This window comes from Terrapene carolina, unplaced genomic scaffold (genome assembly GCF_002925995.2).
Source record: "Terrapene carolina triunguis isolate 2854851 unplaced genomic scaffold, T_m_triunguis-2.0 Scaffold34029, whole genome shotgun sequence".
Taxonomy (NCBI): domain Eukaryota; kingdom Metazoa; phylum Chordata; order Testudines; family Emydidae; genus Terrapene; species Terrapene triunguis.
Genome location: NW_020698380.1, coordinates 4,080,452 through 4,103,605, shown reverse-complemented (window position 1 = coordinate 4,103,605; position 23,154 = coordinate 4,080,452). Strand labels below are relative to the sequence as shown.

Sequence of the window (23,154 nt, the reverse complement as noted above, 5' to 3'; positions counted from 1 at the left end):
GGAGTTGGGGCGGGGCTGGGGTGGGGAAATGGGCGGGGCCAGGGCCCGTGGAGGGTCCTCTTTTTTTATTTATGAGATATGGTAACCCTAGTTCAGGAGGGGGCTCCAGGCTGGGGTAGGGGGTTGGGGTGGAGGAGGGGGTGTGGGGTGCAGGCTCCAGCCGGGAGGTGCTTACCTTGGGCAGCTCCTGGGCGGCGGCGCAGCAGGGCTGAGGTAGGATCCCTGGCTCCGTGCTGCTCTGCTCCCCAAGGTGGCTGACATGTCCTGCCCACAGGCTCCCCCTCCCGCAACTCACATTGGCTGCGGTGCCCAGCCAATGGGAGCTGCAGAGCCGGTGCTGGGGGTGGGGCAGTGCGCAGAGATTCCCTGAATGCCCCTCACCTAGGGGCCACAGGGACACATCGGCGAGCCAGTGCTTGCGGCTCCAGCCCCGGCGGGGGGGGGGGGAAGGGGGACACTGAGGCTTGGGGACCAGTGTCTGCCTGCGGCACGGAGACTTGCCGGGCTGGATGAAAAGAAGCAGTGGGCTGCATCCGGCCTGCGGGGCCCCCTTAGCCCGAGGCCCTGGGCTGCAGCCCCTAAACCCCCTGCATTAATCCAGCTCTGCCTGGCTACAACATTCTGGAAAGCTCCCATCTGTGCTTCTGATCAGGACTTCGGAACAACTAAAGCAATATCCTAGGCTGCACGCTAGACCCAGTTTAATCAGTTCTCTGTAAAATCCCCAGCTGAGCTGGATGCATTCAGTAAAAGTTGTTAGTTATGCATGTGTTTATTAATGGGATATTTCTAGTAATCCAGACCACAACATTGGCTGCAGAGTTATTTCTGCATGATTTCCAGCAGGTGGTGGGAACACTGCAAATCTGAGTATAATGCCATAGGTACAGCATGACCTTTCGCATCTCTCTGCCATTACTGAGGAGCTATTGAGAGCAGAGCAGCAACACAGCAGCTGGTATGGCAGCAACACAGTCCCTTGGAAATTGTAACCCATTATATTGTGTATGGTGGGGAGGATTCGAGTAAAAAACCTTGTAAAATATAAAGAGGACCATTCTGGAGTTCATTAGTGCAGGGTGAAACTCGAGCCTGAAAATAACCTTCCTAATGTTTTAGTTTTCTGGTCCCTGGTCAGAAATTGTACAGAACATCACACTGCATGTTTTTTTTTTTTTTTTATTTCCCTTCTGTGAGACATGTAGTCTTATGTCCAAATTAGATCTATTCCTTTCTACTGCTGTCATCAATTATGTAACCCATTTGCTGCCAAAGTATTCACTTATTCGTTACTGTGTTGAAAAATATTTTTCTGTTAGAAATCTACTTTACAGGGATTGGTGATGATGATGATGCTTTTTCTCTTCATTTTAAATTTACTCAAGTTTTTTTTCCCCATTGCACCACACGTATGGTGCACACTATAGTAATAAAGGGTGAGTCTCTGTGGATGTTAGTCACAGCAGCACAGTGTGGACGTGTGCCAAGCAAAAGGCAAAAATTTGGAAGCTTAATGTAGATCTGCTCTTTTTCCTAGCATGGTCACATATGGCCCCATCTCAGAACAAATTTCCTTAGTTGTTATGTGCGGAACCTATAGACATTCAAATAAAAATACCAGCTGCAGCTCAGCAAAAAATTACCCTCTGTCTTGAAGTGGGTTTTCCCCTCTAACAAGACAGACTAAAGATTGCTGCTACCTTCCTTTTCTAATTTTTAAAGATGCACTGCTCATTCTGCGCAACCCTACTCAGATTGCCAATAATTAGCACTGAGCTTCAGTAAGTTTTAAATGCTAGGGAGTGGGGAGAGTAAGTCTAAAACTCCAGTAAGATCCTCAATTAAAAATGAGTGGGACAATATCACAGCTGTATCAGGTTGCTCAAAACAGACATTTGAAGACCTGCTAATAAATTGGATTCATTTACCTGACCTACTTTCAGATTAGTGGTTTTTAGAAAACTTTAATGATGATCTTTCTGGAAGTACCACCTTCAATAGTAGTTCTCAGCAGCATTGGCTAGTATCTCAAAAACACTTCCAGAAATACCATCTTTTATTATCTGACCTCAGGAAAGGTATCATACAGAACAGAACCTAGTCACCCTCCTGCTAGTTTTCTCTGAGGACTGATTTAGTACCTTGATGGTTTCCTAAAGGCACATAAGCATGTTGGCGTAAATTTTCAAGTGGAACTACTGATTTGTTTTGTTTTGTTTTTTGAGCACCTGAATTTTTGGCTGCCCAACTTCAAACTCCTTTCAGGGGGCCTGATTTTCAGAGAATGGGGGCTCAGCAATTTCTGAAAACTGAATCCTTCCAGGTGCCTCAAGTTGGGCACCAAAAAGCAGAGGCATCGTTTCACTAGACACACTTGGAAATTTAGAATAATGGATATTTCATTTCCTAGTTTGCTGCACTTTGTCTATTCAGCAACTTCCTATAGCGCTTGCCACTTTATTTCTGATAAGTGGCAAGAGCACCTCCCCAACCTTCTTTTGGCCCCTCATTTCATGGCTAACTTTCTCCATTTATTGCCATTTATGTGAAGATGCTTTCTGCATACCTAAATTTTAGAGTCAGTGCACACATGAGTGTGACATTCTGGCCCCAATGGGAAAACCTGAGCTGCTATAGGAAATGGTGCTGGTAACTAAGTGGAACTCTTCCCTCTGAATCAATACTCAACCTATGCACTAGTAATTCGTGAAGTGATTCTTGTTTGTACAGAAGTTCTGTATTTTTTTTCAGGATGAAAGTCACTATATAAATGTAAAATGATGATTATGTGATAATTGGTCTATATTGACTTGCAGTGCAGCAGAGATGTAATTATTAAGCTGTCTCTATTTTTCCAAAATCTTTCCTTGCCAGTAAATCTAGGTCACTTATGTGAACCTACGTCAGTGGTGCCAAAAGTCACTACTATCTGATGATTTATTCCGTGGCATATGTGAAATGAGTTGCTTTCACTCCACTTATTAGTGGACAATTATCCTCACTACAAAATTATTATTGCAAATCAAACTAATAGGCCCGCCTGTTGTAATTCTAATAGAAGAAGCCAAGGATTGAGATATATAGAACTTCAGTTTCCCAGGGCTACAGATATATATATATATATATTTTTTAAAGGTATGGAGAGAATAGGTGTCTGATTCTGATTTCACTTCTCCCAGTGAAGGACTGACGTAATTCCATTGACTTCAGTGGATTTATTTATGTTTTATCTTATTGTAAAATGAGAATTAAATCTACAACTTGAACAGCCACATGCTCTGTAATTGTGCATGTGCACCCATTTTTGAATTTAAAAAAAGCAGCAGCTTTTTCCTGCAGAACCAACAATTGCATATCTATGTGCAGTATGTGCATTCCAAACACATTTGTGTATGGAAATTTGCTAAATCCATATGCAAACAAATGCGCGCGCACACACAATAGATTTTGATCCAAAATGTTTTGGGGCTTGATTCAAAGCCCATTGATGTCAATGAGAGTCATTTCATGTCCTTGTCTGGGGGAAAGTGTGTGTGTAAAACCATAAAATAATGATTTAATCAACATCTGGGACCAAATTAATCTCTGTAAACCTAGCAATTTCAATGGAGTTACATCAGGGATGAATTTTGTTCCCTTACCTATTAACACCTCTTATCTACTTTGGAAGTGAATGTACAATACCTACCTCAAAATCCCAAAGGACAGAAAAATCCATAGCAGTAGCTTGTTCAGCTCTGGGTACAGTTTTTCTAGGTATACTTCCATATGGGATTCCCATCAAGATCTAGGTGAGGTTTATGAAGACATGTTTATAGTATAGCAGAGTGTATATCACTTTTCATTTCTCCATTAATTAAATATTTTCCTTGTAATAAGATACAACAGGACAAAGGGAAGTTTTTAAAACATGGAACAAATTCACAAACAGGATTATTTAGCAAAAGTTATAGAACTCCGATTGCAAGTAGTGACTCAACCTGAAATAGCATATGCACATTTAAAGATCCCCATAAGCTTCCTAATGCTTCCCAGGACTATCAAAAGTGCAAAAAATTCTGGTGTTTCATGGTGTGTGTGTGTGTGTGTGTGTGTGTGTGTGTGTATACTGTAGATTATGGCTCTGATTCACCACATTGGTTTAACATTAGCTTAACTTTTGGGCATGTGAATAGTGCCATTGAAGTCAAGCTAACTGAGCTTAAGTGCTTTGCCGAATTGGGATTTGACATGGTGAGAGAGTTTTTTCTGCTGCCATGTTACCATGACTTGCTGCAAATTACTCTGAGAATTTGGGAGATTTTAGAATGACGACTTCTACAATTTGAAAAATAGTAGTAAAAAGAGAGACTCTCTCGAGCAGTAGGTTGAAGTTTTACCGGCCCTGATTTTGCTAGTTCTTGTGGGAAGCGTAAAAACTTCCAGATCTGGAATCAACTGTGAATGACATGAGTGAAGAAGATGAACACTTTCACATAAATGCCTAGAGGCAAAGAGTGAAGTCCTAGTCCTATTGAGGTCAATGAGAGTTTTGCCGTTGATTTCACTGGGGCCAGGATTTCATCTAAGAGCCTGATTGTGATCTCAAACTGGTGTAAATGAGTAACTCCTAGAACTAGACCAGCGCAAAACTCATGTGAGATGAGACTTGGGCCCTGTATAGTTTAACCACCACCCTTTTACTGCTACTACACCTCTACCCCGACATAACGCTGTCCTTGGGAGCCAAAAAATCTTACGGCGTTATAGGTGAAACCACGTTATATCGAACTTGCTTTGATCTGCCGGAGTACGCAGCCCTGCCCCCCCAGAGCACTGCTTTACCGCGTTATATTTGAATTCGTGTTATATCAGGTCGCATTATATCGGGGTAGAGGTGTACTTTGATGTTCATCTACCAAATATCTCATAAAGTCCATAAAATGTGGTTGTAGTTGTGATGGGTACGTTGTTAAAAATGAAGAAAAAACTCAAACCAAACCACCACCACCCCTAAATAAAAGGGGAAAGTCTCTTAAAAAGGGCTGAGAGATGGATTTGAAGACTATCGCAAGGAAGGTCTATTCTCCAGGAATAAACACAGGATGGAGGAATCTAAAGTAACTTGCAACCAATTAATGTCTTCTCTGGACTAAATTCTGTTCTTGCTTACACCGGCATAAGCCTGCTAAACAACCAGTGGGGCCCCTCGATGATAGAGATAGAAAAGGAGCGCTTAAAGATGATAAAGTCATTGCGGAGAAACTAAACAAATTCTTTGCTTCAGTCTTCATGGCTGAGGATGTTAGGGAGATTCCCAAACCTGAGCCAGCTTTTGTAGGTGACAAATCTGAGGAACTGTCACAGATTGAAGTGTCAGGAGAGGAGGTTTTGGAATTAATTAATAAACTTAACATTAACAAGTCACCGGGACCAGATGGCATTCACCCAAGAGTTCTGAAAGAACTCAAATGTGAAATTGCAGAACTATTAACTAGGGTTTGTAACCTGTCCTTTAAATCAGCTTCTGTACCCAACTACTGGAAGATAGCTAATGTAACGCCAATATTTAAAAAGGGCTCTAGAGGTGTTCCCGGCAATTACAGACGGGTAAGTCTAACGTCGGTACCGGGCAAATTAGTTGAAACAATAGTAAAGAATAAAATTGTCAGACACATAGAAGAACATAAATTGTTGGGCAAAAGTCAACATGGTTTCTCTAAAGGGAAATCGTGTCTTACTAATCTATTAGAGTTCTTTGAAGGGGTCAACAAACATGTGGACAAGGGGGATCCAGTGGACATAGTGTACTTAGATTTCCAGAAAGCCTTTGACAAGGTCCCTCACCAAAGGCTCTTATGTAAATTAAGTTGTCCTGGGATAAAAGGGAAGGTCCTTTCATGGATTGAGAACTGGTTAAAGGACAGGGAACAAAGGGTAGGAATTAATGGTAAATTCTCAGAATGGAGAGGGGTAACTAGTCGTGTTCCCCAAGGGTCAGTCCTAGGACCAATCCTATTCAACTTATTCATAAATGATCTGGAGAAAGGGGTAAAAAGTGAGGTGGAAAGTTTGCAGATGATACTAAACTGCTCAAGATAGTTAAGACCAAAGCAGACTGTGAAGAACTTCAAAAAGATCTCACAAAACTAAGTGATTGGGCAACAAAATGGCAAATGAAATTTAATGTGGATAAATGTAAAGTAATGCCCATTGGAAAAAATAACCCCAACTATATATACAATATGATGGGGGCTAATTTAGCTACAACAAATCAGGAAAAAGATCTTGGAGTCATTGTGGATAGTTCTCCGAAGATGTCCACGCAGTGTGCAGAGGCGGTCAAAAAAGCAAACAGGATGTTAGGAATCATTAAAAATGGGATAGAGAATAAGAAGGAGAATATATTATTGCCCTTATATAAATCAATGGTACGCCCACATCTTGAATACTGCGTACAGATGTGGTCTCCTCATCTCAAAAAAGATATACTGGCACTAGAAAAGGTTCAGAGAAGGGCAACTAAAATGATTAGGGGTTTGGAGAGGGTCCCATATGAGGAGAGATTAAAGAGGCTAGGACTTTTCAGCTTGGAAAAGAGGAGACTAAGGGGGGATATGATAGAGGTATATAAAATCATGAGTGGTGTGGAGAAAGTGAATAAGGAAAAGTTATTTACTTGTTCCCATAATACAAGAACTAGGGGTCACCAAATGAAATTAATAGGCAGCAGGTTTAAAACAAATAAAAGAAAGTTCTTCACACAGTGCACAGTCAACTTGTGGAACTCCTTACCTGAGGAGGTTCTGAAGGCTAGGACTATAACAGTGTTTAAAAGAGAACTGGATAAATTCATGGAGGTTAAGTCCATTAATGGCTATTAGCCACGATGGGTAAGGAATGGTGTCCCTAGACTCGGTTTGTCAGAGGGTGGAGATGGATGGCAGGAGAGAGATCACTTGATCATTACCTATTAGGTTCACTCCCTCTGGGGCACCTGGTATTGGCCACTGTCGGTAGACAGGATACTGGGCTAGATGGACCTTTGGTCTGACCCAGTACGGCTGTTCTTATGTTCAGAGCAATTCCAATTATTTTAATGGAGTTACTTCAGTGTATATGAGAGCAGAATTTGTCCTCCCCCTCTGTCTCTCTTTTTTCTCTTAGTAATCTAGTGGTGATGCTGTGGATAAAATGTTTTCTATGTAACCTGAACTAGACTCATTCAATAAGAGTCATTGGCTGCCATGCAGATGACTCATGGATAATCAAATGCTCCTGGGTAGTCAAAACCTGATCTGAGTACGTGCAGGATTCCAGATACTCCTTTGTTTTCATTGTTCAGAGATGCTGACGTTGTTGGCACATCTCTGTACATGAACACTGGTAACCAGGAGTTGGTTTAGGGCTACTGTGAAAATGACTTAATGCTTTATGAACATACAGATTATGAAATGCAGCAACTAAGAATGGGATGGTTTAACTTCTTGCCTTTTTTTTTATTGTTTTCATCTGTTACTAAACTGGTGATGTAAAGTGCAACCCGAGGATAGATGATGTTTCTTCATGTTGCTTGGCTATATTTGGTGTCCTTCAGCTCTTTCGTCTGTGTTGTAAATCAGGAAAACTGCTTGATCTGGGTCTCTAGTGCTCCAGAATTCCAGAACTGCCTTCTCTAGATCCTGATGGTGGAATGGAAGGAATGGCAATGTTTGGGGACAGGGGGATGCTATGGATCCTTTCATCTATCTTTTCTCTGTTGATGCTCCTTTAAAAGGATTTGCTTAGGGTTGGCCCGGATCTAAAACAAAATTGTTCTATGATGTAGTGGTGGAATGGCACACAAATGAATTGTTAGTGGAGGATGAAGCAGAGCATTGCTGGGGTTGGGCTTGGACTGGCAAAGATATAGATGTTTTTATGGTTATATTTTCAAAATGCCCAGCATTGGCCTAACTCTATTCCCAGTGATGTCAGAGTTAAGACAAATGATGAGTGCTTCATAGAATCCTACCAATAGCATATACCGTACCTTTTTAGAATAATTTTTTTTCTTCTCCATGTCAGAGTACCATCTGAAAACACTGAGAGTCTGGCTAAATACTGCCTGGGAAATGGAAGCTGCTAGAGAGAGGAGCATGTCTGCACAGCAACAACTTCAATTTAAACTTCACTTATTTGGATAGAAGGCTCCTTTGCCTTGAACTTCATGGGTTACATCTCTCTAATGCAACAAAGGGATTCATTTTATCAGTTGATGCAGTATTCTTCCCTCAAGAGAAGCCAAGATCAGCTGAGGGGCATTTGTTCATGCTTACAGATAGGCTTTATATTTATACAGTTCTTGAGTTATGAAATAATCTCAACATTAAGCAGTTGTAAATGGCAGGGGTCAGGAGGGCAGCTGGCATCAGGAAGGTGACATGAGAACAGAATAATGCCATGGCATCTCCCAATAGCATTCTGCAGGGTAGGACTTGCAGCAAGACCAGGGTTTATCAAAACTGATTGGCAACACTTTAATTTAAGGGTTGTCTATGAAGGAGTCATAAAGAGTTAATATATTTATAAGTAGGCTATGGCCAGTGCACAGCAAAGTCTAAATGCCTCATAAATAGTTTAGAATACGTTTGCAGCATGAAGCAGACGGACTACGTCAATCGCTTCTAATGCATTTGTTTTGCAAGGGTTGTACACTTAGTTTTAAAGCCATTTATAATTAAATGGTTATTGCCAATCCCCTGTATACATTGTAACAGTTTAATGCACCATGAATAAAATACATACTGTATAGACAAAACAGGCACAACTACTTCATCGTATGGAAATGTACAATTCGTAAAGAAAGAAAATGCATTTGTATTATTCACTTCTAATGGTTATGCCTTTCCGTGCTCAGAGGATACTTTCAATCTGAATGGCTTTTATTTTAGATGAAGTGAATAACAAAATTTAAAGAAGGTAAAAAAGTGCAATCTCTATCAGAAGACCACACACTGTCTTTCCTCTGTAATAACCTGCATTGAACAAGAACATCTGGCAGTCTTGGTGGATAGCAGAGCCCTTAAAGACGCAGCACACAGAAACTGAGCCATAGTATTATATAGCTAAATACACACATCTATTTTTAAAAGGGTCATAACTAACTATTTCCACGATACTCTTCTTTGGCCAAGCCTCCTCCAATAACAATGGAAAAGAGTAACAAGAAAACCCTTTCTCACGAAGAAACAACTGGCTGACTTAAGATGTGGAAAACAGGGGTATTTTGGAAACCAACAATTATTGGTTGTTAGAGGATTTGGCAAATCTTATTTATTTTATGCATCCTCTTAATTTGGAAGAACCTGAGAAACTATGCAAAACTTAGTCAGACTTACCACTTTTAGTCAAGCAACCATGTCAAATCAACACCAGTAAAAACACTAGTACCAGTAAGAACTTTTAAACCACATCATTAAGTATTTTGTACCTACATTTTATAACTCCTTAATAGGCAATCATGTAATTAAATATTACCAGTATATTACCTTTACTGTGATTTTTTTTTTTTTTACAAGAATGTCAGGGTTAAGAAATGTGTTTGACAGTATCATATTGTCACTATGGTTTTCTTAATTATTTTTGGGAATGTACATCCTGGATTTCTTAGAGATATGATGGCCTATACTTGAAGCCAATAGAATTCCTGAGTTCTGTTTTTCACTCTGCCCAAAAATTTCAGCAATATGAGCCTAAAGTTAGGCTTCCAAATCCATGTTTAGTTGCTTAAGGGTGGGATTTTTCAAAGGGTATTCACCCCACACTTGCCCTGAAAGGGTTAATGCAGACTGAGAAGGGGGCTAATTAACTCAACAGGTCATAGCTGAGGGGAATCCAGTGGCTAAGCAATCCGTTGATTGAATGAGGAAGCCCAGGTGAGGAGGAATGAGCTGGGCTGGGACTATAAAGGCAGGAAATTGGCAGCAGAAAAGGGGTTGCTGGGAAAGCCTGCAGTCACTCCCTGGGAGAAGGGAGGCACATTTGGGCTGGCAAACCTGGGGACAGGGGGAGAGTCAGGAAGGTAGCAGAGGGGTCAGGGAAAGGCAGTAAGGCCGAAAGGAGGCCTTGACTGCTGGCTAGAGGGTCCCTGAGCCAGAACCCAGAGTAGAGGGTGGGCCCAGTTTCCCCTGCCAGCCACTGAGGGAGTGGCATGACAAAGCAGTGACTGGGAAGGCTGCCTGAGCCTGTTTGTGGGAAGAGACTTTCCAACCCCAGAAGGGGAAACATTTGGTGACCTGGCTGAAGGGTCAAGTCACAAAGAGGCAGCAGCTTGTGGAGTGAGAGCGGGGGCTGCTGACCCAGAAAGAGAGACTGAGAGACAACATGAAACCACAGGAAGGGGTGATGAACTTGTGAGCTGTTCCCCAGAATAACCAGGAGGAGGCACCATCCTGGCGGTGAGTGGAGCAGCCCATCAGAGCACTTTAAGTGATTATGGGGCATTGACTTCAGTGGGAATTGTGCTCTTAAGTCTCTTAAGATCCTTTTGAAAATCTCTCCCATTGGTGATAAATATGGATTTAGGGACATACTCACAAAACCCAACATTTTCAAAAATAGGACCCTAACTTGCTACTATAAATCCAAATACGTGCATAAGGTGTATCTCTTACCATATTTTAACTAAGGCTAAGTAAAACTGAAGTTTATTCTGCCACTCCAGGAAGATAGAGCATCATGAAGTGACATTATCCACAGATCTATCAGTAAGACAGCCCAAGGTCTCTGTGCCTGCATGAGCAGTATCTTGCTCCTAGTGAATGTCAAAATGAGAATGATGCAGAAGATAAGAAATTGATTAAGAGTTAAGATAAGGATGATGACATGACTGGATGTGACATTACCAGATGCAATAACACTGGGAGTAACAAAGTACAATTGGAAATAATAAGTAACAATATGCCATCAATCTAATTTTGACATTTACTATGGAGAAGATACTATTTGCATGAACCTGAATGCAGGATTGGGGCTTAAGCTCTTACCTCTGGAATTATAACCAGTCCAAATATTAAACCAAAAAGGACCAGATTTACTCCATACATCCATCGCAGAAATATGAAATAAGAAGCTACTGAGGAACCGAAGTGACCTTAAACAAAAAGAGGCAGTGGTTAGTAGTGTGGGTGGGTAAGATTCTCTGTGACCAAGAGATTATTTGAAGAAACACAAAACTGTACAACAAAATATCTTAGTCATGTCTCAGTCTAAATGGAAGTTGCACTTACTCTCCACTTCTTTTATCTTCATTTCCCAAGGTATACACTGTGTCTTAAAATTGTCAAAGTCTCTCTTAAATTTCACCCATTTCTGAAATAAGAAAACAGTGTTGCAAATAGAGATGTAATGTTAGGCTGGTCATGGAGAGGCCTCTGGGGTTGCTTTCTCTAAGGAGTTCCTAAAGTTAGTGCTTAGTTGAGTTATTAAAAATTGGTGGCAAACTTTAAAGCCAGAGGTGAGCCTGAACCAAATTCTGGAGTTTTCGGTCTGGGTCTGACCTTTTTTACTTCTGTAATGGTCCACATCAAAACCCTGAATCCAAACGCTTCAAAATTCACGTGTTCAAATTCAGGTCCTGAATCCTAACTTTGTTAGGTTTCTGTGGGATCCGAGTTAGTGTTGGGATTTAACCCATAGAGAGAGAGAGGTTGAAGCTGCAGACCCAGATCTGTGTGTAAGGCTTTGGTTTGGGCCCATTTCTATTTAAAAGAAGGATTCATTTGACAAATAGCAAGCCTGATTCTTTTCTCACTGGCTAAACTATCACTGACATCAATGGGAACGGGACATGATCAATTTTTTTTTTTAAGTCTCAAATCAGTGGAATCTCCATGAAAGCAATAACTTAATTACTGACTCCAGTCTTGCAGTGAGAAGTCACAATTCTCCATGGTCATCTTCCCATTTAGTGGTCCAATTTGTAAACTGGCGCAATTCCACTGAAACAAATGGTACTATGCCTGGATTTGGCTGTGTCTCCAATCCTTAGTGTAATCAATACTTTAACCTGTCAGAGACCACACCCAGAGACCCTCATTCTGCCCTGATTTTACATGCTCTGCATCCTCCTGTACTGTAGGGAGGCTGCATGCGGTTTAAGTTGGGGCAGAATTTGGCTCATATCCTGCATGACTTTGGTTAGGAACCATGAAAAATGCAGCTATTCAGTGAATTAAAATACATACAGGGAGTGCTATCTCAGCTTCTGTAATGGTGGCTATTTTGCCCAATGTGAGTTTATTGCTTGTAGCCAAAAATACACTGTATTAGTGACCAAGCATCCACTCTTCTTTTTGTCATTACGACAGCACTTACCTTTGCCATCATCATCTTGTATGCGTAGAATTTTTTTCCCTTTCCCTTTCCCAATGCTCCTTCAAACTTCTCTACAAAAGCTTGTGCCTCCCTAATTCAAAAATACAAAAGTGATTGTGTTTGCTTAGGGTTGGCCCTGATCTAAAACATTCAAAGAATCTTCCCCAAGATGGCACTGGGTGCAGAGAATGTTGTACAGTCACTTTTAATTTCTGTGAATTGTGCTGTTATCAAAGGGAGGAAGACAGTGAGAGTCAGGCGACCTGGATTCTATTCCCAGCTCTGTCAACATTTCTGGTGTGTTTTTTGGAAAAAGTAACTTAATATCCCTGTTTGAGTTTCCTCATACATAGACCTAAGGTCACCTGGTTCCCTTTCCAACAGCATTCATATTCTGGGTCTTCCTTCCCTATCAATGGGAGAAGTCTGGTTCTTCCTTCTATACTTTCTTAACAGTGCAGCTGTCAGGAAGGAAGGAAGGAAAGATGATCTTGTAGTTAATGCATATGCCTGGGAGGTAGGAGGTCTAGGTTCTGTTCCTGGATTTCTTAATGTGTAGTCTTGGGCCAGTCACTTGTAGATATGTTTCAAAATTTGGATGCCTAAAGAGAGGTCCCCAAAATTGTATTTAGGTACCCATGTTTGAAAATGTTGACTTTATTTTCTTTGTGCTCTAATTTCCTCATCTGTAAAATGGGATTAATACTTACCTAGCTCACAGCAGCTGTTTATAAGTTCCAATTAACTAATTGTAAAGCATTCTGAGATCATTGGATAGACTAGTATTATTATTATTATTATGTACTCCAACCTATTCATTAAATATTCTTGCACAGCCAAGGTAATGGAGCAGTTTGATTAAGCAAATTAGAGTTGGGTATATGTGTCCTCCTTCACTCTCAGTTGTTCTTTGCAGTTCTTTTGGGGACAAAGAGGTGAGTGTGTAGTCAAACATGATTCCAGGCAACCTCTCAGCTGCTAGGACACTATATAATAATGTAATACTTGGTGCCCTTTTGTAACAACTTTCATGCTGAGGGTTTCCAGGTCTTTACAACTAATAGACCCTCCCAACCCACCTGGGAGATCAAAAATGATTAGTCAGTCGCCTTTTACAGATGAGGAAATTTAAGTACAGAGAACTGAAGTCCCCTTCCCACCTCCCCCAAGAACCCAGGTCAGGAGAGGCAAAGGGAAGGACCAGGTTGCTATAACTACCCTATGGGAATCAAACTGTATGCTGCTGATGTGAGAGGGGCCAGGTGTCTGAAGGTCAGACTGACTCTTCAGAGTGAAAGAAAGGAGCAGATGAGGGGAGATGCCAGCTACTGCCTGCTTTGGCAACATGGGTGGCTGGGGCTGTGAATAGCCTCTAGGCAAACACAAGATAGTGAACCCATTTCTCACCCTACAGTGGGTTCATGGCACTTTTTGCAAGGTTATTGTGAGGAGTGATCTGCATTGCTCACCCATACAGTGTGGGATGGCAGGCAATGTTCTCTTGGCTGTAAACAATACTGTATTTTTTCCAAGTCACCTGCAAGCAGTAATGCTCCAGGAAGTGTAAAGTAAGATGGAGACAAGCTGCTCTGATTGCTATATAACAGTACGCATGAATAAGCAAAGAAGGGCACAGAGTTAGCTTTAACAAGGAGTCTGAAAGTCATTCTCTGCCTTTAAATAAAAGGGCAGAATGATCCCAGCCTGGGTATCAGTTGAACAGATTTTGCTTATCATCTGTTCTCTAGTTACAGAGACTGACAACAGAATCCTGCCTCTAAGCGCTTCTCATTTAAACCAAATCATGCTGGCTAAGTTCCATTGGTTGCTTTTCCAAGGCTGGGTTCTTGGGATGATAACAGCAGCAAACTGTAATTCTAAAATGTTATGTGCATCAACAATTATTAAACACACACTCTAGCTTCAGTGGTTCCTATTGTGAAAACTATAAATAGCTGGGAATGCACTGGGCTACCTGAGCAATGCTAATTTCTTCACCATACGCCAAGGTTTGTTCCTCATGGTAGATATTAGTTTTTTCTTTTCCTCTACCTGTTCCTTTAGCCTCGTCAGTTCTTCCTCTGACAGAGACTCTTCATCAGATGAGTTGGAAGCAGATGAGGAAGAAGAGCTAGAACGAAAGTAGAGTAAAAACAGAGGGGGGGGGGGGAAATCACACAAACAATGTAATAAAATGTAGTTGTATATAGCACCTCATATACTTCAGGGATTATAAAGCACTTTGCAGACCAGTGAGTTAGACATAGGCAGTGTTCAGGAACTGAACAAAAAATGGAGCAGTCATTATGTTCTCTGCAATAACAGAGAGAACTTTGTATGCCATAACATGTTGGGGGGTGAGGGGAGGAATGTTGGTCAGGACTAGAGATGGTTGGGAATTGTTTGACTAAATATACTTTTTTTTTTTTTTTTTAATTATTTTTTATAAAATGAATATTTAAAATTTTTATGAAAAGGTTGGTTTTAACAAATTGAATATAAAAAAAAAAAAAAAAAGTAGTAGTAGTATTTTTTAAATATTTTGAAATTGCTGAAATGTCACATTTTTTCCAAACAAGGAGTTCCATTTTTTGGTTCAAAACAACTTTCATTTTTGAAATCTAAGTTAATTTATGGTAAGTTATTAAATAAACATTTTTAAAAAGAAAGAAATTGAAATCAATCACTTTGAAATGATCAAAACAAAACACTTCGAATTATCTGATCCAAATTTGGTTTTGATTTTTGGTTCGTTTGAAATTTTTGACTTTGTCCCATGTGTGATGGGAAATTTTTTTGAAATCTGAAATTTTCATGGGGAAAACTCTACCTAGGACACTGATTTATTTGTTTCTTTGAAAAATTCTCCAGGATCTTTAACTTCAATCTCGATATCCACTAGTGAAAGTTCAGATGATATTTTCCCCACTCAGTGCTGTCCTTCAATATCAACACTGCATGTGATGAACCCAAACCAAGGGAGGAAACGTGAACGTACGCCTTTCTGGCTCAAATGTGACAGTGCTACCAACTAAATCGACACAGTGATGGGGTAGTCAAAATGATCCAGGAGAAGATTTTGGGCACATGCTTCAGGTTACAGAATACCAGATGAAAGACATTGCCTGCCACATTTCAATTATAAAAATAGTCACCTTCCCCCAGGACACAAGTCCTCTCAAAATGGTGGACTAGGAGGAGGGGTGTGTGTGTGTGTGCTTTATATAAACACCAGACCCAGATCAGTCCCAGACCAGCTCCTCAGCTGTGAATCGGCATAGCTCCAGTGATCTCAGTGGAGTTATGCTGATTTACACCAGCTGAGAATCTGGCACATGCATCTTGTCTTGGCCTTCACTTATAAAAGGCTCAATTCTGGAGCCTTGATGTTGAGTTGTCCTATTGACGCTCCTTGCCTAAGAACTGCTCAAAGGAAGTGTTGCAAAAATCAGACCTTAAATGAATTTGTTTTATTGTCACCTAACCTAAGTTTCACTGGCAGCACAAGAGTTGGCATCACATGAGCTGACACTAACAAAAACTTAGTGGAAACAGGTATCATTTTGGGGATTCAACCATAACTCCAATTCAGTCTTGCAGATCTTTTCTTGTTCTTGTTGTTGTAAAGTGACTCAACCATCTTCATAAGTATCATGTGACCTGTTTGACTGCCAGTGGGGTTCTTACAGTTAACCAGATACGATCACGGTGAGAAATATGATAGCCAGGCGACACAGCAAATAAAAAGTCTGGGTGAAGAAGAAAAGGATTAGAACAAAGGAAAATTAACAGGGGAATAGTCTGGAAAACCTAAGAGATCTATTCTAACCTTTTAGGATTATCATGTGTCCAGCCAAAGGAAGGCGCCCTAGTCTGGCTTACTTTGTTGTCTTCCTTAAAAGGACTCTTTCTAGCTCCAATACTTGCACATTAGGAATCCATTACATACTTAATTCTATTATCATATTTGGGGTAGAAGAAGATTCTGAAAAGAATCTAGCTTGCATTTTAACGAGAAAAACAACTCTCTTGTTTCTCAGGGTTAAATTTTTGTTACAAGTAACAATTTACTGTTCTTTTAGTAACCTGCACCAATATGCCACAGGTTCATGAACCTGCTGCCCAGGAAGCTGACATTCAACAAAAATGAGATTCTACTATGTAGGTTTCTGTCTGGGGATTGTTAGAGTACCTCTCTGCCGGGTTTGTCTTTTGTTTCTTATCCTGCTCCTTCCCTTTCTTCTTTGTTTGCTTTTCTTTATTTTCTGCTTCCTTTTGGTCTTTGCTAGAAGCCTTTTTATCTCTCTTTTTCTTCCCACTTGCTTCCCCTGCTTCACTTTCCCCATCACTGTCATTCATTTTGTGACTTTTCTTCTTAGTAGTTCTTTTTTGCCTTGGGGCTTCAACTTTCTCTTCAAGCTCAGCTTCTTCCCCATTCTTATTTTGCTTTTTCCTTTCATGTCCACTTGACTTGATAGCTTCCTTGGAGTGCTGCTTTCTGGTTGCCTTTTCCCCCTCTTCATCCTCTGCAATTGATGAAAACAAGTATTTTTGGAAACATTCTATATAGGTGCAATAAAGATTTGCCCTTTATCCAAAAAGTACAGACAGAATGCCTAATCCAAACCCCGCTGGAGTCCGAACAAGCTAATGTTGACCTCCACAGACTTTGGATGAGAAGCAGGCTGAGAACTGCATTTAGCATTGGTCATGTGCACACAGTGTCCACTGATGATTGTGAAACTCATGTTTGTGCATCAATGGATCCTAGGAGCTGAAAGCTAGAAATCATTTCCAGACCCTGTTCTTACAGAGTTAGTGGGAGAGCAGTGGGGGCAAAAAACCTAACTGACTTCAAGACCGAGCTTAATAAATTTATGGAGGGGATGGTATGATGAGACTGCCTACAATGGCATGTAGCCAGTCTGTGACTGCTAGCAGCAAATATCTCCAGCCACTGGAGATGGGGTACTAGATGGGGAGGTCTCTGAGTTACTACAGATAATTCTTTCCCAGGTGTCTGGCTGGTGGGTCTTGCCCACATGCTCAGGGTCTAACTGATCACCATATTTGGGGGTCAGGAAGGAATTTCCCCCTGGGTCAGATTGGCAGAGACCCTGGTTTTTTTTCCCCCTTCCTCTGCAGCATGGGGCACAGGTCACTTGCAGGTTTAAACTAGTGTAAATGGTAGATTCTTTGTAACTTGAAGTTTTGAAATCATCATTTGAGGACTTCAGTAACTCAGCCAGAGGTTGGGGTCTATTACAGGAGTGGGTGGGAGAGGTTCTGTGGCTTGCAGCGTACAGGAAGTCAGACTACATGATCATGATGGTCTCTTCTGACCTTAGACAGAGTATCACAGAATATCAGGGTTGGAAGGGACTTGAGGAGGTCATCTAATCCAACCCCCTGCTCAAACCAGGACCAATCCCCAACTAAATCATCCCAGCCAGGGCTTTGTCAAGCCTGACCTTAAAAACCTCTAAGGAAGGAGATTCCACCACCTCCCTAGGTAACCCATTCCAGTGCTTCGCCACCCTCCTAGTGAAAACATTTTTCTCAATATCCAACCTAAACCTCCCCCATTGCAACTTGAGACCATTACTCCTTGTTCTGTCATCTGGTACCACTGAGAACAGTCTAGATCCATCCTCTTTGGAATCCCCTTTCAGGTAGTTGAAAGCAGCTGTCAAATGCCCCCTCATTCTTCTCTTCTGCAGACTAAACAATCCCAGTTCCCTCAGCCTCTCCTCATCAGTCATGTGCTCCAGCCCCCTAATCATTTTTGTTGCCTTCTGCTGGACTCTCTCCAATTTTTCCACATCTTTCTTGTAGTGTGGGGCCCAAAAGTGGACACAGTACTCCAGATGTCAAATAGAGGGGAATGATAACGTCCCTCGATCTGCTGGCAATGCCCCTACTTATACAGCCCAAAATGCCGTTAGCCTTCTTGGCAACAAGGGCACACTATTGACTCTCATCCAGCTTCTCATCCACTGTAACTCCTAGGTCCTTTTCTGCAGAACTGCTGCCCAGCCATTCGGTCCCTAGTCTGTAGCAGTGCATGGGATTCTTCCGTCCTAAGTGCAGGACTCTGCACTTGTCCTTGTTGAACCTCATCAGATTTTTTTTGGCCCAATCCTCTAAACTGTCTAGGTCCCTCTGTATCCTATCCCTACCCTCCAGCGTATCTACCACTCCTCCCAGTTTAGTGTCATCTGCAAACTTGCTGAGGGTGCAGTCCACACCATCCTCTAGATCATTAATGAAGATATTGAACAAAATCACCCCCAGGACCGACCCTTGGAGCACTCTGCTTGATACCAGCTGCCAACTAGACATGGAGCCATTGATCACTACCCGTTGAGCCTGATGATCTAGCCAGCTTTCTATCCACCTTATAGACAAATATATGCCAGAATTGTGAAAGCAAATTGTTTAATTTACTCTAATTTTCTTTTTAAAAATTGCATTGTTAGCCAACACCTATGTTATAGATTCCCCTCCCCCCCCCACACAGACATTAATAGGTATTATGTGCATGGTTCTAATATTGTATATGTTATGTTAAATATGAGTGCTGGGTCATTATGCTAACTGACTTGTATCATGTTCTTCCAATAATTCTGTTCACCCATGCCAAGTATCCCACAACACTTTGCAAAGCTGAACTTAGGTTTCATATTTGCCAAAGCTATCAAACACAAGACACATTCATTCTATGTCCTGGTGCAGGTAAGGAGTGCTTTCATCACCCTAACCCTTGGAATATGGGTTCCAAAACAGAAAATGAGAAGGGTACATCATGGTACAAAAAAACAAGATCAAAGCTGATTGGTGAATTTTGGTCTTGTGTGAATTATAAAGCGCTTTTTAGTTTGTAAACAACCTCACAATATATGTGACTGGTTTTGAAAGCATATTTCTATATAAGGTGGAATGCATGCTGTGAGAACTGCTTCTCGGAAGCATTGGTTACATATTAACTCTTTCTTTCCTGTATTGTACTGCTCTGTTTCTAGACAATAAGTTGGCTAGGCTTGTTGATTTGGTCTCTAGAACATTTTTAATATCGAATCTCAAGTGTGGTGAACCAACTTGCTATACTTTAGACAACAGCATGTTAATTTAGTGCGCGTGAAAGTGGCTTGATTCTTAGCCCTGGAGACTGAAGTCCCATGTCAGTGCAGAATAAATGCAGTATAGGCAGTAGAAGTTTCTCCATGCTCTGCCTTCAATAAGCTGGAGGGGAATGATCTAGGGAGGAAAAGGTAGACCAGTCTCTATGCACATTCATTTTCTTGTATCGGAGGGGTAGCCGTGTTAGTCTGGATCTATAAAAGCAGCAAAGAGTCCCGTGGCACCTTTATAGACTAACAGACGTATTGGAGCATGAGCTTTCGTGGGTGAATATATGCATCCGAAGAAGTGGGTATTCACCCACGAAAGCTCATGCTCCAATACGTCTGTTAGTCTATAAGGTGCCACAGGACTCTTTGCTGCCATTCATTTTCTTGTTCATGTTGTTAACAGACACACTAATTTGTGACAGTTGTGATGTGGATATTAGAGCTGATCAAAAAATTATTTTGCAAAAAGAAAAAAAATATAATTTAAAAGGTTTTTTTTTCCATTTCGCAGCGTTTGAAAGAGAACGTTTGTTTCTTTTTTAATATTGCAACATATCTTCCCCAAAATGTTGTTAATTTTCTTCCTCCAGCCCCTTTTTATCTCAGTGGCAAAAAGAAGATTAAAACAAATGCTCTCTAAGGCTCCATTCACTTTCATTTTTGCTTTCTGTCACTAATTTTCAAAATGTCTCCAACTTTGGAAATGTTACACAGTGGCAAAAGGAAAAATGAAAAGTCTGTAACTCTGCCTCTCTAGAATGTTTCCAAAGGTGGAAACATTCTGAAAAGTTAGAGTGGCAGAAAGGAAAATGAGGGGGAGAGGAAGGAGGGAGAGGAAGAAAAGATGAAGTGGTAAAACAAAACCCTACAGATCACCTGTTTTGCTGCATTCAGTGGTACGCACACAAAAATTAAAATAAAAAAAATAGTGGGGAGAAAGGGTAAAAAACACAGAGTTCAAAATATTGACATTTTTGGTTTAGATGAAAAACTGGGAAATTGTGAAACTACCAAAAACTCTTTTGAAAAGGCTTCTTGCTTCTAATGAGGGGGAGGGGGAATCAACCAGCTCTAGTGGGTTCCCTTGTCCACTGGAAACTAGACTGAGACCATCAATTGATTTCACAGAGGCCATCAGATGATTATTTTCAGTTACTATTTACCTAAGCTGGATTTGAACTGTGGTCTAGAGGGTCTGTCTATCACCATAAACCATCCACTACCCCAGCAATCCTAGCCCTTAGCAATGTCTCTTTATTTACTGTATTTGTGAGGGTATTTTTTAAAATTTTTTAAATCTGTTCTATGGCTTTTCCTGATTTTTGCCATGAGTTGCTAGTCTGTCCTAAATCTATCTTGGCTTTATCTCTCTCCTCGCATAGTCATATGTAACAAAGACTCACCCTTACTGTAATGACAAGAATTACATAAAAAGCAGTGAAAGGTGACAGTTTCTAGATGTTTGCATTGTCCTATAAATTCACTCACATCACACCACACATGGAACACAGTGCTGCCTGCTTTACTGTGGCAGACCAAGGAAAGCTTCACTCCGGGTCTCATCTCTTCTCAGGGACACGGAGAGAAGGGGACAGCCAGGTTTAGGAGCATTCTCCTGCACAACATCCTCCTCCTCCTCATCAAAGTCAACTACCCAGGTAGGAAATCTAATTATGCATAGTAGAGAGGCAACATGGGTGTGGTTATCTTTTTATTGGACCAATTTCTGTTGGTGAGAGAGAAGCTTTCACTCCACTAAAAGATATTACATCACCCACCTTGTCTCATTAATATCCCGGGACCAACAGGGCAACAACAACACTGAATATAACCATGCATATCTCATTAGATATTACCACTGTGTAGCAAGTCAAATCACAAAATAAACCTTTGGAGAAAAAAGATCTCTCATCGTGTATTTCCAAATAAGAAAGCAGCTATTATTCTCCACTCTACCTTCGCTCTCTGAGTCACTTTCCACTTGTCCGTCAATCTCCATTCCAACTGCAAGACAAAGCATGTTGAATAATTTAATTTGTTGTTGGGATTTTCACATACAATGTTTTACGCTTGTAGTTCTTAAGTACTGGCTGAGGACCGCAGAGTGCCCTCTTTAATTATATGCGACTGTATTTTATGCTATGAAGTCCTTAATATTTCTTAGCTCTTTGCAAGTGAATTAATAAAAGTTCCCAACACAAAAGAATATCAGATGTATTGACACACACAAAGTGGAGCCCGAAGACACATTTTTACAAATATTTGGTAAAACTGGTACAATATTGCAAAACTGAAATGGTTGGTGTTCATACTAACCATCTTCCATGATGACCTGTAATGCACATTTCTTTTTCCTCCCCATGATTTCTTTTTTTTTTTTTTTTTTTTTTGCCACAAACACTGTAGCCCTAGTGCTGTGAACACACCAATTATCAGTAGGTTATTTTCCCTCTTTCAGTGCCCAATTATTTGTCTCCATGCTGCTGCGCAGTAAAGCGAGCAGTCCATGAAGCTGTAGCTAGTTCACTTTGACATCATTTGCATGCTAGACAGCAACTTCAGGGTCTGAACTTGGGGGAAGGGGAGACACACACTCTGCAACAATCCAATCCAAACACTTTCTGCTCCGATCCTTTTTCGGTGTGGAAAGCACCTGTCAGCATTACATTACATCACATTATTTAAACATGAAGGAAAGCCCTTTGATGGATACTCAGCAGTATCCTATGAAATGCAGACACAAGTCATGTCCATTTTTGACCTAAGCACGTACACTAAAGCTTTGGGAGTACCTAGTTCCAAACTGCAATATCTTTCTTACCTGCATCAACTTATGTAACCCCATTTATAAGGGAGAAACATCAAATGGCCATCTTAACCTTTGTCAATGCTTTGCCTCTCCAGCACACATCTTGGGTCCCCTATTGTCTTCCATGTACATGCCTACAGAGGACACATAGTCTAATAACTGATGCACAGGACTGGGCGTTAGAGCAGTGGGGCTCCACTCATGCCTCTCAGAACTATTGTTCCAGGCTCTCTGCAGGTTCTGTGTCGTTACCTCAAACATGTGAACCTAGTGTTTTCTTCCTAATCATAACAACTAGAGCCTTAATTTTTTAAAATGAAAGTTGAGATTCTGGAGAACAAGATGGTGCTCGTGTGGGTGCCTACCAGCTATTTTCAAGCACTGGTCCCACATATACTCCTTTGGGTGCATCACTGGTTATGCCTAGTGGTGGTGGTGGTGGTGTCCATTGAGTGTATAGTTGTTGAGAGCAGGGTTATACGACCACCTCACTGTTGGGTTAAGCATCAAGATTTACACCTAATCACATAGCCAGTAACTGATAATTCATTCATCATCTAAAATGTAGCTGCAGGCTCAAGCCCTGTTTTGGCACAGCCACAGCTAATTACATATTTTTTAAAAGTGTCTTGGAATACATGGCATGGAAGGTTCGCTAGAAATGCAGTTTGATTTGTCTTCAGGGCTTGTCTGTATAACCTTTTCCTGAGAAAGAGGCTGTTCAAAAGGGCTGTCTTTCACAGAAGCAGCAATTCAAGGGCTCACTCTCTTGCCCATAGATGGCCCCTGCTGCGCTCGCGCTCTCTCTCTCTCTCTCTCTGCGCACGTACCATCTCCAGTCATTAAGCCAAAGACGTGCAAATGTATTAAACTACGAAG

The 23,154-nt window shown here is 41.1% G+C and overlaps 1 protein-coding gene across 1 annotated transcript in view; it reads right to left on the bottom strand.

Annotated features, from left to right (window-relative positions):
- The window catches only part of LOC113405165 (transmembrane channel-like protein 2), a 53,398-nt gene extending 31,570 nt beyond the window's left edge, over window positions 1-21,828 (bottom strand). Inside the window, exons 1-8 of the mRNA XM_026646088.1 lie at window positions 21,783-21,828; window positions 21,423-21,470; window positions 16,529-16,862; window positions 14,312-14,467; window positions 12,337-12,427; window positions 11,250-11,331; window positions 11,007-11,113; window positions 3,689-3,787 (exon numbers count right to left, since the gene is read on the bottom strand). Of these exons, the coding sequence (XP_026501873.1) occupies window positions 3,689-3,787; window positions 11,007-11,113; window positions 11,250-11,331; window positions 12,337-12,427; window positions 14,312-14,467; window positions 16,529-16,862; window positions 21,423-21,470; window positions 21,783-21,828 (963 nt within the window). The remainder of the gene's footprint in view (window positions 1-3,688; window positions 3,788-11,006; window positions 11,114-11,249; window positions 11,332-12,336; window positions 12,428-14,311; window positions 14,468-16,528; window positions 16,863-21,422; window positions 21,471-21,782) is intronic.
- Window positions 21,829-23,154: the final 1,326 nt, after the last annotated feature.